The sequence below is a fragment of the Prenolepis imparis genome, unplaced genomic scaffold, assembly GCF_030444845.1.
Source record: "Prenolepis imparis isolate NDT839.2.m4 unplaced genomic scaffold, iyPreImpa1.0 SCAF_8, whole genome shotgun sequence".
Taxonomy (NCBI): domain Eukaryota; kingdom Metazoa; phylum Arthropoda; class Insecta; order Hymenoptera; family Formicidae; genus Prenolepis; species Prenolepis imparis.
Window position 1 is genome coordinate 7,992,779 of NW_028141166.1, and position 16,041 is coordinate 8,008,819.

The 16,041-nt window shown below is 40.7% G+C and overlaps 1 protein-coding gene across 4 annotated transcripts in view; it reads left to right on the forward strand.

The window, feature by feature from the left end:
• LOC145939796 (uncharacterized) overlaps window positions 1-16,041 on the forward strand; it is a 39,336-nt gene that overhangs the window by 16,359 nt on the left and 6,936 nt on the right. For 2 of the 4 annotated variants that reach the window (XM_083044400.1, XM_083044399.1), the window contains exons 5-7: window positions 10,452-10,844; window positions 12,704-12,895; window positions 13,178-15,921. In XM_083044400.1, coding sequence (XP_082900526.1) covers window positions 10,452-10,844; window positions 12,704-12,895; window positions 13,178-15,921 — 3,329 coding nt within the window. Of the gene's footprint in view, window positions 1-3,182; window positions 5,314-10,451; window positions 10,845-12,703; window positions 12,896-13,177; window positions 15,922-16,041 lie in introns of those variants that run through there. The other 2 variants (XM_083044401.1, XM_083044398.1) reach the window with 2 other exon arrangements.

Genomic DNA, 16,041 nt, shown 5'->3' on the forward strand with positions numbered 1-16,041 from the left:
ATAAAACATCAAATATATATTTTATATTTCATTATAATAAAATATTTTATTAGAAGAATATTATATATAATATATCGTTTCTCTGTGGAAGTTTGGATATTTTTTTTTATGAATATCTCTTTGTAATGAAAACGGCGCGTTACACGAATTTAATTCTTCATTCGACAAAAAAAAACGTTTCATCGTCAAGCGTTTTCAGCACATCGTGCCGCATAAAATCTCGATGCATCCAGGCTCACACGTTCAAGGTCGCAGGATTATACGCAATATCCGTGCACACGTGGCTGCCCGTGAGCGGCGCACGCACCATCTTTTTTTTTTCGTCTTTTCCTCTCTGGCCCTTCGCAAGGAGAAACCGGAGCGTGATGAAAATTGTCGAAGGGGGCGGAATTTAATTCGCGAGCATGCGCCGCGTCTATGGGGGTATCATCGGTGGGGTTGCCACTACCCTCGCTACTGCCTGCGATGTTATTGATCAGGGATCTCTCTCTCTGTCTTTTCGTTCCGACGAAACGGCTAAAATATATCCCACCGTGAGACACACAGCGGATCGCGCACGCAAAAATTTATGCTACAATACGTAATTAATTTGTGTGCTTTCGGGATTCTCTCACAGAAATATTTTATCGCGGGAGAAGAATGGGACGAATTATGAGATGATAATAATCGCGAAATGCTAAGAGATAATTTATACGCGGCGGCTTTGACGATATAAATAACATTGCATGCGCGATAATCATCTCGAAAACAATCTGGATAATATCTCGGAGTATCTTGACGAACGATAATTAAGATAATAAAATGATACAAATTGCCTCATCTCGTGCAACACATTGCAGGGATGGAATGACTCTTGAGAATGCTGCATTATATATTTATACTATATGTTTTATGTATCTAATACCTTTACGTAATTTATGCCTACGCCAATGCAAATTAATATAGTCCGCAACTATACTTACTTATTTTTATTTTGCGGCTACGAAGTCCTGTACCGCACGGTATCAAATATATATGGCCGCTCTTGCACGCGATATTGTGCAGCAGTTTTTGCAATTGAGCGAAATACCAAGCTGCTTATTGACGTTTCATCGGTTCCTATATGAAATGCACTTTGCAGATAAATGCGATGCATTGTATTAATCGAACATGAATTTCATTAAATCTGCTCCATGATAGCAGAACCACTCTCTCGCGGCTGACCCTCCTCTCGCATCAATTAGAAATTTCCTCGTCGAATGAGATTGTTATCCTAATAGTAATAAAGATCCATTCGGTTAATGAAACGCGTGATTGCTGAAGAGGAGACGCGGGATGCCGCGGCTTCCTGATTAGATAGAACACGAGAGGAGCCCCTCGACGCGATCCGGCGAGAGACAGACCGCCAAGAAGCAGTGAAAGGAAGGACTCTGTCGATTAGATACATCGAAGGAAAATCTCTCTTGATAATCTCCCACGAAGAACAGAACACGGCGATTTGTTGGAGAACTGTGAGTGAAATACGGAGGCGCAGTCGGCCGGATAATCATCATTTCTCGACAATTTATTAAAGTATCTCTGAACAAGGAAACTGGATCTATGCAATTACGAGTCTATTAATTAAATTAATCGATACTTTAGCACGTCGGGATTACTCAAACTCGGGAAATATTTTTTTTCAGGAAATTCGCTCTCTCATTTTAATACGAAATGTTAATTAAGATGAATAAATTATTGTATAATTTTATTCACGAGACAATTGATTTGCGGACTCGTTCGAGTATAAACATCTGAGAAATCTACAGAGAGAAGCAATGTAATCTTATACAGAATGTATGAGATGTTATTACAGAGTGCACATCTTTCGAGAATACTGTTTCCAAGTCACTGTAAATAATTTCTCATTTAAATTGCGGCGAAGCTTAAGTCACGGAAGATAATAATTCCTCAGACAGAAGAAGACGTAACAAGCATAAATCACAGATTTGCATTTCACGCAGATCTCAGCGTCTCATTGTATTCCTTCGAGCCACAAGATAATAAGCAATTTGTCATTTAACCTGAATCAACCTCCGGAGACACCAAGAGTAGGAAAAGTATAATATTCCCTTCTCTCCGCGAAGGAGAGACCGCGGCGGAGAGACAGGCGTCTCCTAATTAAACGGAGAAAGGAGAAACTCATCGTAAATCAGTGAAAAAGAAAGAGAAAGAGATAAAGAACGAGTAGAAGCGAGATTGTTGAAGAACAACGAAATCGACCTCGAAGAGACGGAAGCAAAAGGAGGGAGAGAACCGGAGGAGAGGCTAAAAGGGGGGATAGATCGAGTGAGTCAGTGATGGCGTGCAGCAGCAGCCCAGGCCGAGCCCAGCTGTTCCTCGGATCCCCTAACTTACGCCAGTTTATTTCAGCCACTAACACTACGCGGTCTCTCTGCCGCTCTGTCGGTCCGTAGACCTACAAGATGAGGCAGCGCAGCCTCGTTAACGGCCTGGCCTCTCCTGAATCTTCTTACGCGTTTCCGTCATCGTCCCGATGACGGAAGAACCTACGACGAGGAGAGTCGCGCTTCATTCGCGAGTCGGTCGCGCTCTACGAGACCAGTTTCCGATATATTATCTTGACGGCTGCGAATAGCGATACACACCAGCTGTTCGTCGTTGGATTCGTGTGTATCGTGTGCGTGTGTATATATGTAAGTGCGTCAGGTCGACTCCGATTATCGGAGTTGGTAGCGCGTTCTCCTCTCTCGAACGGTGCTAATCATTTGCTCCCGGCTCTCTCGCCTTCGTTTTCTTTGTGTCTGTCCCCCTTTTCCGGGAATTGCCGACACGGAATCTTCCATCGTCGCCGATTTCCCTTTAATTGCGCGATGCGACACACGCGTGTTTTCTTCGACCATTAGGCTAGCTTTGCTCTCGCCGACATTCGCGGTGTTATTCGCCTCTTGTCAATCCATTACGAAAGACGGCCTAAGAATAATCGTTTAGATCACTCGTCTTTTTAACTGGATATTCAATCATAAACATGTTGACAGTTGTGTCATTTTGCATTTTAAGATTTATGACAATTTTTGACAATCCTAATTAATTAATTCAATCTGAATTATCCTACTGAAAGTGAAATTTATGAACTTTTCTTTATATATTTATAGACATTTATAGACTTTATTTACATTTTATAAATTTATAGACTTTATTTATATAACTATTTCTTGCCGTGTTTTCCATCTTCCTGCTATCTCTGCGGGAGAAACGATGAATCAATAAGGAATACCATTCATATCCTCCGCGAAGCGAGACATAGAGAGTCGATTGAATACGTTTCCGGTTAAAGTATTTTCGTCGCCGGGAAAAAAAGGGAACGGAAGGATGAGGGGTCGCATCAGCTGATCTAACACGATTACACGATCGATCGAATGATTATCGTCGTGGAGACGCGCGAAACCGACTTTCGAGAGAGAACCTTATGCAAATAAGTGTGTGACACACGCACACGATTATTATTGTGCGACACGCACGTGCGAGTATTGCGGCGCCGGTGTGTTTGCGAAATGCATGCGTGGGTCGCGAACTGGCAGCTGCATATAACTATAAATGGCATGCGCAAAAGCGAGGCATTGACACCGTGTTTCATGGAGAGGTAGATCGAAAACGGAGAAGGGGGATAGGGAAGGACTATCAAAATTATTCGCACTTTATCTGTATCATCCCCGCTTTACTTTAAAATAGAGCGACAAATCTCGATGGAAATGCGATGTGTTTGTCGCTTCTGATTGAAATCTCGTGCATGGTAACTTGGTCGGACGAGAAAATCAGATTAGATCTTTTCGGTCTCTCTTGAATGTCTCCTGAATGTTAACTGAATGCGCCCTGATAACGCCGAAATTGAATATCACACTCGTCAGAGTCTCGTTTTCGTCATTTCTTATTTCCTAAAACTATTCTATAATGAACACCAAGGTGATCTAATGAAAATTCAATGTCGAATAATTAAAAATAATATTACACATGTATTTTTCATAAAAAGAGATGAAGGAATTATATTATAAATTAGGATAAAAGTAGATATATATTTTGCTATTAAATTTCTAAATTCTAAAAAAACAAGCATCTATTCTTCACGTGAGCTCTAATTTCGAAAATTAATATTAATAGTCAAAATTACATTTAAAAAAATTTACTATTGACAGATTTGAATTATGTTTCTATATGAAACATCTCCCGCATTCGTTCTCCACGAAACACTGATTCTCTCGCTCTATCAGAGCCATCCAGTTGTACCTGTTTCGCGGATGAAAAGAGCTCGAAGGGATGCATCCGCGACGAGAGGGTGAAAATATAATATCCATATGACTAGGTGCACGACTAATTGCACTTGCAGAATACATAGTTAAATAGTGGGAGAAGAGCGCGCCGCGTCAAGGGTGCTCGTGAACCGCAATGGCAGTGGTATATGGTTGTGGCGGCGATGGCTGAAATACCAGAGGGACATTTTGAAAATCTTTGGTTCGGCGCATGCGTGCACTCGGCAGCCTCCGATGGAGCGCGATGGACCGACCCGTCGTCGTCTCTGAGCCGCTGCTGCTAGAAGAAACGATCCGTGCCGAGAAGAAACTACGCATCTCCGACGATGCTGCGAGTCGTGGATCCTCGAATTTCCTGTGCATCTCGGATCGACAAATAATCTCCAGTGCGTAATCGTGAGTGCACCTCGTCGTCGGTCGTCCTTGGTCTAAACAGAGACAATCGTCTGCTCTCGTTTCGATACGATCGATAGCGAGAGAGATCTTTCCGGAGAGAGAGAAGCGCCATCCGGTATAGAAAGCGAGAGAATCTTCGCCTGAGGTGTTCGATCGCTGCGACAATTTTCAATGCGCGTCTCGTGCGAATGTCGAGATTGGCAGAGACGGACCATCTCTGAACGAGTGAATGTTCCATGAGACTGAATTCGAGACGCGGCGGGTGATGATGCCGGGTGAAAATCGCGACCAGCTGGCGAGAAGCGGGGAAGGAAACGTACCGGGAGGACCTAGGGAGTCCTCGAGGAGCGACAGCGGCGAGCCGGATCCTCGTAATCGAGGACCAACCACCACGATGATCCCGCTTCCGCGTACCGGCCAATTCGCGGCCGCCTCGCAGAATCAGAAGATCGTCAAGACAGAGAAAAATCGGCTGAGGCTCATCATGGAGAGCCGCGGAACCGTCGACAAGGAGCAGAGGTGCGGGATGCAAGAAGAGGAAAAGGAGAAGGTATCGCAGAATAATTGGCAAGTGTCGGCTGCCAATTGCTCGACTATCAGCGAGGAATCCGGCGATTCGTATCGGAAGGGAAAGGTGATTAAATTAAAAGCCAAATGTCTCTCGACCGAGGGAATGTTAAGTAGGTCGTTGAAATGTCAGACTCTTAAACAATAGCCGCACCGATGATGTACGGCTCTTTTCTTATTTCACTATATATTATTTATTTCGAGATATATCTTTCTAATAATGTGGAAAAAGAGATTGATAAATGTTTAAGACATTTTTATTATTCATTTATTTATTATTGTCCAAGACTATCGATTTAATCTTTGCGCGGCATGGAATATGAAAGAAAGTAGCAATGACGCACACAATATTACTTAAAATTAGAATAAGGATACATTGACGGAAACGGCGAGTAATATACTATATAAAAAATTATTATTTTAAGGCTAATAATATGTATGTAGAAGATATTTTCATCCATTCTCTCTAACAGTGTTCCGCCATTGGCTGTTTAAAATTGAACAATGCTTTTCTCGCTAGAATGATATGATTCATACAACGCGCAAACTTGCCTCTCAAACTGTTCGGACATTCGAGATCAATTAGGATCATTTGAACGAGCGTAGATTTCCTTCCAAACAGGGCGCATCGCGTCACCTCTTCCGCAGCAATAACCGGAAATTTACTTTCGTCGTTCTCGCATCACTGATCGGCACGCTCTGTTTTCTATTTGCCTTTCGATATCGAACTCCCGAGATTGCCTTCCCCAAACGTTATTCGCTTACTTATTCAGACTCTTCTCTAACTCGTGATATCTTTCCTATTTAAATTGCGTCGCTAACACACAACTAACGTAAAAAGTATAATTAACATAGTCGTAAACTCTTCTAGCATAACGTTCGAAATTACTTTAATTTCTCAAATTTTTATCTTTACAAATTAAGACTTTTTATATTCTAATTAGAATTGAAATTTTAATTTAAGCTAAAAAAGTTTATATAAATTTTAATTTTATACTTAATATATCTTCTTTAATATCAGCTTCTTTAATAACGCGTGATTCACTTTGTCACTCGATTTTCCGTAATTAAGGTCGAAACCGAGGCGACGGGAAACAATGCAGTGTGACTGCGCCTGCGAAAAACACGTAACACTTGTCGCAGTCTAGATTTCTCGAACGGAAACGCTTATTTAACGCAGTCTTAGATAATGTGTACAATGACAAAAGGATACCTTCGAGCGTGGAAGACGTACGCACAAACTCTGTGACCAAAATACACTTTTTCGTGTCGAAAATAAAATATTCGTGGTCCAGGAAATCTTTTCCGCACCGTAACATCGTCCGATGTAAGCGGTGTAATCATCGTTAATATCAAGAAAAAAATTAAGTCATCATTTCTTAATGTCTTTCCTCGAGTTATTATCTTCTTCAAAATAATGGATATCTTTCGGAGAATCGTTATCATTTCATTTCAATTGATAATAACGCAATAACTGCAATAACTTTTCTGGGCATTTAATAATGACACATCGCCATACACATTACGGTCGCATATAACGCAGAATAATAACGATAATTATTTTCAGTCGGGTAAAATAAATAATACAGAGAAGCAGCATCATCGCAAATGCGGCTATCTTCCGCCGCGATCGCAATTGAGTGAGTCATTTCGCCAATTACGAAGTCATTAAACTGTCGGATCCGTTCCTCTTAAAAGGGATCCCCCTTATCTCGATGCATCATCGACATTGCTTCGCTTCGCCATCTCGTTTCAACGAGATAAATTCCGTTTACCTGATCTGGGACGGCGCTTACAGCAAATCGCAACGATAAGAGTGATTTATTTTCGTTATCTGTCAATTTTGCGGACACGTCTCGCGACTGTCGCGATTTGTTTTTTTTTTTTTTTTTGAAAGACAAGCGTATCTTTCCGATCGCGAATCACGAAGTTTACGATACGCCGGTTAATGAGCTCGCGGGAGAAAGGAAACGGACGATGCTGCGGTGAAAGCTCTTAAATTAACTTCTTATTTTGTCTTATTAAGTTTCCGTCTTTGCGATTTAACAGATCGTTCGATCCCGCCGCATCTGATTCGTCTCGGAGTAAGGATTTTTAATGCGAAATGCATATCACGTGCGAAACCACGTGTAGCAAGTTTGACAGATGAAGAAGTGTCGAGAGCCTACATACGATATATGTAGATTCTAATTCATACTCTTTCTAATCACTATATTAACAGAGCCTCGTCCATCTAATTTAACTATCGCAAATCTATCTGCCATTTCGGAAAATTGCGTGTGATTTTATCTAAATGCCAGAGAAATCAGGGAAAGTATTTATTGCGAATAGCGGAGAGATGCGCACGCTTTTGCTTATTTGTGAAGTTCATCGCACTTTTAATCACTCACGCAAAAGGAGATACAGATTTTACATATTTACTATTCTATCTAGCTTTCTTAGGAGGTTGAGAATTAGATGGATACTATCGCAGACATCACCAGTCTATAGTCCGAGTCTAGATAACAAGCTAAAGTTTCATTGCTTTCCGTTGTAGATAATAGATACGATAGCACGTGGCATCAGTAATCTTAGATTTCAATGTTGTTATTATCTCTAGGTTCAAAGTTCAATTTTCATTACTTTTATAATACAATATAATATACATATATAAATTATATAGAATCTAAAAAAAATATTTTTTTTTATTTTTCAATTTTAATTTTTGTATTTTAATTTTTCAATAATTTTTTAATTATTTTCTGATACAATAACTCACACATTTGCATATTAAAGCTCTACGATCTCTTATAGTTCTATTGTTTATGTTTTGCATTTTTTACAATTTATATCTCTCTATGAATGAGAATCCAAGATTTCTCCGCGTGTATTGAAACATCTTTACAAACTGACATGAAATAGATGACTGCGATGCGATTAAAATGCCCTGCCTTCGCATAATTGCGCAAGCAATCATATCGCAAGTAGCGCGCTAATTAACGGTGCAGTACGACTGTAATTCTAATTGCAATTCTAATTGATACATATGTATATTGCAGTTCTTCGTTATTTCATGATTTCTTATTTGTTGAAGGTCGTTCTAACATTAAGAGTTATACTTCAGAATTTTCTTTATTATTGTGATAATATTGTTACACAGCGGTATTTATATCTGCATCTTTAAACCTTGACCTAAGATTTTTAAATGGCGCATTTTAAATACACAATTATAGCGTTTCTATATATTTTCAAGTTATAAATACGATTCTAATTATTATTGAGCTTTCACTAACAGATGAAAATAATATTACGTCTTTCGTGCAAGTGACACGAAGAAATCAGAAATGGTCAAGCAATTTATTGGCGAATAAACCTGTCGAGACCAAAAGTCACTTAATTAACGAGTGCACCGGATGCATTTGATTCCATTGCGCATAACGGCTTAGATATGATAATCAATCTCACTAATCTTCTTTCATTCCACACGTTCGCATAGTGAATGGCAAGAAATAGTGCAGATTTATATACTCAGTGCATTCATCTTTTTTCATATCAGCTATAAGTTTGTTGATTTCATCAGGAAAAATCAGATTGATAATACTAAGAAATTGATAATATTTATAAATCAAATCGGTAAATAAGCATGTCTTATAAATCTTTTTGTTTTTCTTTTAATTTACGAATTTTTTAATCGCGAATTTGTTTTCGTCTTTTCAGAAAAAAAAAACATTTTCTTTTACTGAAAGACTTTAATCAAATTACTTTTATTCTTTCATTCCACATGTTTATCATTTCTATCGAATTGTGAATTACAAAAAATAATGCAGATTTATATATGCAGTGTATTTTTTAATCTTTTTTTCATATCAGCTGTAGGTTTGTTGATTTCATTAAGGAAAAATCATATTGATAACATTTATAAATCAAATCGACAAATAAGCATGTCTTATAAATCTTTTTTTTTTTCTTTTAATTTACAAATTAAACTTTAGTCGCAAATTTGTTTTTATCTTTTCAGAAAAAAAAAATTTTCTTTTACTGAAAGACTTTAATCAAATTATTTTTATTATTTTATTTTCATGTTCATCATTCCTATAAAATTGTAAATAACAAGAAATAGTACAAATTTATATATCCAGTGTACTAATCTTTTTTCTTATCAGCTATAAATTTTTAGATTGACATTTTCATTAACTAAAAATCAGATTGAATATTTATAAATCAAATTGATAAATAAGCATGTGTCATATAAATCTTTTTTTTTCTTTTAATTTATGAATTAAACTTTAGTCTCGAATTTGTTTTTGTTTTTTCAGAAAAAAAAACAAATTTTCTTTTATTCGGAGACTAATCAAATTACTGTCATTTTTTCATTCCACATGTTCGTCATTTCTTTCGAATAGTGAATAACAAGAAATAGTGCAGATTTATATACGCAGTGTATTAATCTTTTTTCTTATCAGCTATAGGCTTTTTGGTTGACAATTTCGTTAATGAAAAATTAGATTAAATATTTATAAATCAAGTCGGTAAATAATCATGTCATATAAATCTTTTTTTTTTAATTTACGAATTAATTGTTAGTCGAATTTGTTTTCGTCTTTTCAGAAAAAAACATTCCTATCGAATAGTGAATAACATGAAATAGTGCAAATTTATATATACATGTATTAATTTTTTTCTTAATCAGCTTTTTGGTTGATAGTTTCGTTAATGAAAAATTATATTGAATATTTATAAATCAAATCGATAAATAAGCATGTCATATAAATCTTTTTGTTTTGCTTTAATTTACGAATTAAACTTTAGTCGCAAATTTGTTTTTGTTTTTTTAGAAAAAATAGATATATTTTTTGTATCGAAAAGTTTTAACTAAATTACTTTAAATTTTTTTCCGAAATTTCGAATTTATGAATTTCATAAGAGTATGCAGAAAGAATTTCTCTCCCTAACTATTATTACAAACTTATTATTTTCTCTTGCGTTACAATTCCCTCCGCACGTACCCTTCTTTTTCCTTCTCTTCAGGAAGATACTGATGTCTATCAGGAACAGAGCGCTGAGCTGTGTTACATTTTTACGAAGTTTTTTGAATTTTATGAGTTCGTCGAGAGAGAGAAAAGTCTATCGAATGAGCTCTTACAAGCTCATTATTCTCTTTCAGCCTGAACGATTTTCACTTCCGCGACTAACGTGCTCATCTTCCTTTTTTTCCTCTCTTTCCAGGAGAACGCGGATACTCGCCGGGACAGATTGCGCACGACGGAGGGCCGCGTGTCGTGCGGTTCGGCGGCGAGCAGCGTCGGGGTGGAAGGCGTCGCCAGCGCGTGGGGTGTCCAAAGACGGCAGTCGCCGCCGCCCCTGGCATCGCGCAGGCTGGAGTCGGCCGCTGACGCCGCCGCCACCACCGCAGCAGCAGCAGCAGCATCGTTCATCCCCATCATTGCCAGCACGCAGAGATGCGTAGCTACCAAGAAGAACGCCTTCGATGCCGTCTCGCCGAGACTGCCGCGGATCTACCCGGGTCCTCCTCTCGTCGCTGAGACCAGCAAGGAGGATGCCATGGAGCCGGAGACCAAGGAGGAGGACGAGCGACGCTCGTCGACGCCGAGTCCCGAGGTAGCGTCCTTTTTATTTATTTATTTTTTTCCTCGGCTATTTTCCGTTTTGTGTCTGGATGTTGGGAAAATTCGCGACTGGGGGATGATGTATTTATAATCGTGCGTATGAGACTTTGATTCGCCGGTGGATTACGTGTTCTTTAAGGTTGAAAACTTGTAGCTTTACATATATGCGGCGCGACTTGATACTAGTGTTTGCTGCGGATCAATTCCGATTGTTTAGCTAGGACAGTTTACGTGATATGTATATATTGTTTGTTTGCGTCGATATTAATATTGACGTGTCGTTCTATTTAAACTGCCAGAACATGTCAATTTTGAGAGCTTAATGAAATCTGTATCAATATCTGAAAATTACGGAATGATTAAGATTGTGCTGGCGTGAAATGTCTTCTGAAAATAAAAGGAAAACGTAACAAAAAATTGTAGAAAATATTAGTTGTCGATCTGACAAGAATTATATAAAAAATATTGTAATCTTTTAATTATGAATTTTTCTCGTGCCTACAGAGATACAAATATAATTACGCTTCAGAATATAATTTCAATGACACAGAAATTATGCGTTTATGTTAGATTGCAATGTCATTCATCTCGAGATCATTTTGTTTATCAGTTTACCTCTGTAAAAGGGATAAAGGTTGAAAACCACTGCCTTAACACATGAATGTGCTCATGGCGCACGAATGTATACACCTTCACTAACGTATCCCGTATTGATTTTACGGAGCCCTCACCTTTCGTCTCTGTCTCTCGGTATCTGTCTCTCTTTCTCCCTTTTCACCCGCCATTCTCGTCTCACTCGTTCTCTCGCATTTATATACGTGCATTTCCTTTCTCCCCCAAGTCTATATCGTTTCGTCCTTTCTCTTTCGCTTGGGTCTGCCCTTTAAGTCGTCACCCTCTGCTGTGCGGCATCGTTCCGAGTTCCGAGGATCCCTATTCATCCGCACTTGCGCACGTGTTGAAAATTTCAAGCTCCACGATGCATAGCACGTTCCTCTTGTATACGCTACTCGATACGTACATATGGAATTGATGCTTTTTACAGATGTAAAACTTGTTCGCACGTTAATTGTTCAAGTAAAGCTAAACGATATCCGACAAATAGAATTCACATTTTTTATTAAATCGATAAAAGATGTTTCTCTCATATACATACGCATCGCTAAACTTTTTTAAGACTACCATATCGAATCGATCAGCGGGGGTAAAATAACTATGTAACATCGTTTATTGATCCTGAAGAGACAAATCCTGTTGCGAAAGAAAATATTTATTTTAATTCTTATAACATATTATTATTTTAAAATTTAAGTAGCAAATTAATGCTTTAATCAGCTGATTTCTGTCAAAAAATATTAATAAAGTGAAAATTTGCTAATTAAATTTTAAAATAATAATATGTTATAATCATAGACATATAGAATGTGTAGACATATATGTACATAGATATGATTATATGTCTATTGTTATAATACTTTAAACTCGACTAATATTTTTGACAGTTATCAGCTGATTTCTGTCAAAAAATATTAATCGAGGATAAGGTATTGTATCATATATAATTTACATGTTACTATTTTAATTTTTATAACACATTATTTTAAAATTTAATTAGCAAATTAACAGTTTAATCAGCTGATTTCTGTCAAAATTTATAATACTCTAAACTAATATTTTGACAGTTATCAGCTGATTTCTGTCAAAAAATATTAATCGAGTTCAAACAAATTTTGTATTATTTTTTTCTTAAATATTTTTTTAAATATAAAATTAAAGAATGCACGCGCTTGTGTTGTTCTAGTATATATATATATGTATATCGACATAAAGACGGTATCTTTCGTGTTACAGTTCTACTTGAGGAGAAGTAAACGTTACGAGGATGGCAGTAGCGAGGAGGAAACTAAGCAGGATAGCATCTCACTGGCCGGCCACAGGCTACCGTCTTCGTATCGCGGAACGTGGCCCATCAGAAGAGACATATGGGCTAATCAGCAGATTGGCTTTCCGGCCCAGCAGAGCACATCACTCGCTGTGCACAATGTAAGTTGAACGATTATAACGGTGTATTGTATTGTAGGTTTGCCATCTCGCATATATACAGGGTGTCGTAAAACCCCTATTGCGTGTCCTTTTGCGACGTTCTGACGTGATTGAAAGGGCGGAAATCGGTGGTTCTCAAACATCCTATATATAGATTCCTCCTAAAAAAAACTGCCTATAAAATGTCATCCGAGAGATGACACAGAGAACGTCTATTAGATATTTGTGTGGTCGTCTCCTAAAAAAGTATAAATGCAACACGATGTATGTATTTGCAAACAGGACGTGGCCAGCGTAATGAGTTTCTCGTCATCGAACTCCGCGGGTCTCGAGAGTCATTCCACGGAGTTGCAAGGTCACCGGCGACTGGGCGCCAAGGTGGACGTGGTGTACAATCTGTTGGGCATGTTAGAGAAGAACGGCCGGGATGATATGAGCACCACTCTGCTCTCCATGAGCACCTCACTGGACAGCTGCCTGGTGATGAGGCAATCCGGATGTCTGCCGCTGCTTGTACAGCTGATCCACGCGCCCAGACAGGATCCGGACACCCGAGACAGAGCTATGCAAGCGTTGCACAACGTGGTACACGCCAAGAGCGACGAGAGGGCCGGTCGTCGGGAGGCGCGGGTGCTCCGATTCCTAGAACAACTGCGCGATTATTGTCAGAGCTTGAGGATGTCCCTGGAGAGGGACAGGACCGCAGTCGATCTCGAGAGAGGACATCCCGCGGCGACGATAGCCGCGCTCATGAAACTGTCCTTCGACGAGGCTCATCGTCACGCCATGTGTCAACTAGGTGGTCTTCACGCGGTCGCGGAACTCATCGAGATAGATCACTTGGCGCATGGCAGCGAGAGCGACGACCAGAACTGCATCACGTTGCGACGATACGCGGGAATGGCGTTGACCAACCTGACTTTCGGCGACGGTAACAACAAGGCGCTACTCTGCTCTTTTAAGGAATTCATGAAGGCCTTGGTCTCGCAGCTGAGAAGTCCCAGCGACGATCTTAGACAGGTGACCGCGAGCGTTCTGAGAAACTTGTCCTGGCGCGCCGACAGCAGCAGCAAGCACACCCTGAGGGAAGTGGGAGCGGTGACGGGTCTGATGAAAGCCGCCATGGAGGGTCGCAAGGAGTCCACTCTGAAATCTATACTGTCCGCTCTATGGAATCTATCAGCTCACTGCAGCACAAATAAAGTGGATATCTGCGCTGTGGATGGCGCATTGGCTTTTCTCGTCGACATGCTGAGTTACAAGGCGCCGTCCAAGACACTCGCGATAGTCGAGAACGCCGGCGGTATTCTCAGAAACGTGTCGAGTCACGTGGCAGTGCGAGAAGACTATCGAGCCATCGTGAGGGAGAGAGGTTGTCTACAAGTTCTCCTGCAACAGCTGAGATCGCCTAGTCTGACTGTGGTTAGCAACGCCTGCGGAGCGCTCTGGAACTTGTCCGCGAGGTGTCCTCAGGATCAGCGTCTCCTCTGGGATCTGGGGGGTGTACCGATGTTGCGCAGTCTTGTTCATTCCAAGCACAAGATGATCTCGATGGGCTCCAGCGCGGCCTTGAAAAATCTGTTGAGTGCCAGACCCGGCTGCAATAATCTCGTTCATTTGGATTCCACCGCGCGCGGACTCGGATTATCGACCCTGCCGAGTCTGGCCGCACGCAGACAACGGGCTCTGGAGCAAGAAATCGATCAGAATCTAGCCGAGACGTGCGACAACATCGAGCCAAGCACATCGCCGATCAACAAGGACGACAAGTTCACGTTCAAGCTCGATCACAGTTTCCTCGGCATCAACGCCCATGGTCTGCGCGCCTATCACTTGCACAGTCAGCCCAGCACGTCCACCGCCAAGTGTAACGGAGTTGCCAGGAGCGAGAGTAGAGATTCCATGCGTTCAGTGACGAGCACACACTCCGACACCATGTTCGAGAGAGTAAATCGTCACATTCTGAACGGCTCATCGCCTACCGATCCGCAGATCAAGCAGCAATCTTCGTCGCTTCACTCCGCGGTCGGATTTAACGGCGCATGCGGTGACACTCACACGAAAGCCACTTCTTCTTCCGAGAGGAAATACACCTTGCGATACAAGAACGCTATACCTGAACGACTGAAACCGTCCGACGGCTTCGACGAACTGAAATGCACGAATTCTACTATATCGTGGGCCACTTCAGCGCCCAATCAAGAATCGTCTCAGATCTCATTACACTCCTCCATCGAGAACAATATGTCTCTGATCGATCAGAGCGCGTCGTCTTCGTCCAAGGCCGGTAGCCAGTCCAGCGTTTCGGAGGAAGTCGAGGCAACTGTGTGCGCTAAGTCGGATTATCGCGGAACAACCGCGAAAGCGGTCGTTGACAGCTCGAAACCGGTCTCTTATCTGCGTGATATTTCTCCCATGAAAGAGAACGCTAATTTCAGCAACGTCTACGCAGAGAAGGCTCTGTTGCGTCAACACGACACCCTGAACAGCATTCAGAAAGCGATTTCGCCTACGATCGGGCCGGATGGTAACCTGTTTGGCGATTACGCCGAAACGGACTTGGATCAGCCGACCGACTACAGTCTGCGCTATGGCGAGCAAACTATAGACGACGAGAAGCAACACTCCGGCTTCTTCTCGAACACCGATCAGGGACTCCTGCACGAAGACACGGTGAAAACTTACTATACGGAGGGAACGCCGCGCGAGACGTCTTTGAATTCGTCCAGGGCTACTTCCGCCTCCGATCTGCAGGACGATAGTCGTATAAGGAGCTCGTCGAGAAAGTTACCAGAGCGATACAAGGCAAGGCACGCCGAGGATCATGGTGAATGCAAAGCGTTGTCCTTGACGGATGTGCCGAAATTGAATGACTTCGCCGAATCGGAGACGCAGTTGAATTTGCAAGGCGCGACGCATCTGACGGACGACGAGAGCGCAAATCATTCGTTACAGTATCTTGAGGAAGACTTGGGCAAGCAGCTCAAAGCGGTTCAAGAAGACGCGTCCATCGAAAATCATTCAAGGTATGTATATATAGTTACACTTTCTAAATAATTATTTACTATATTTTATATTTATATGTGTACGGAATATTAATAATATATATTTGAGTAATGTATTATTTATATAATCATTGTATTGTT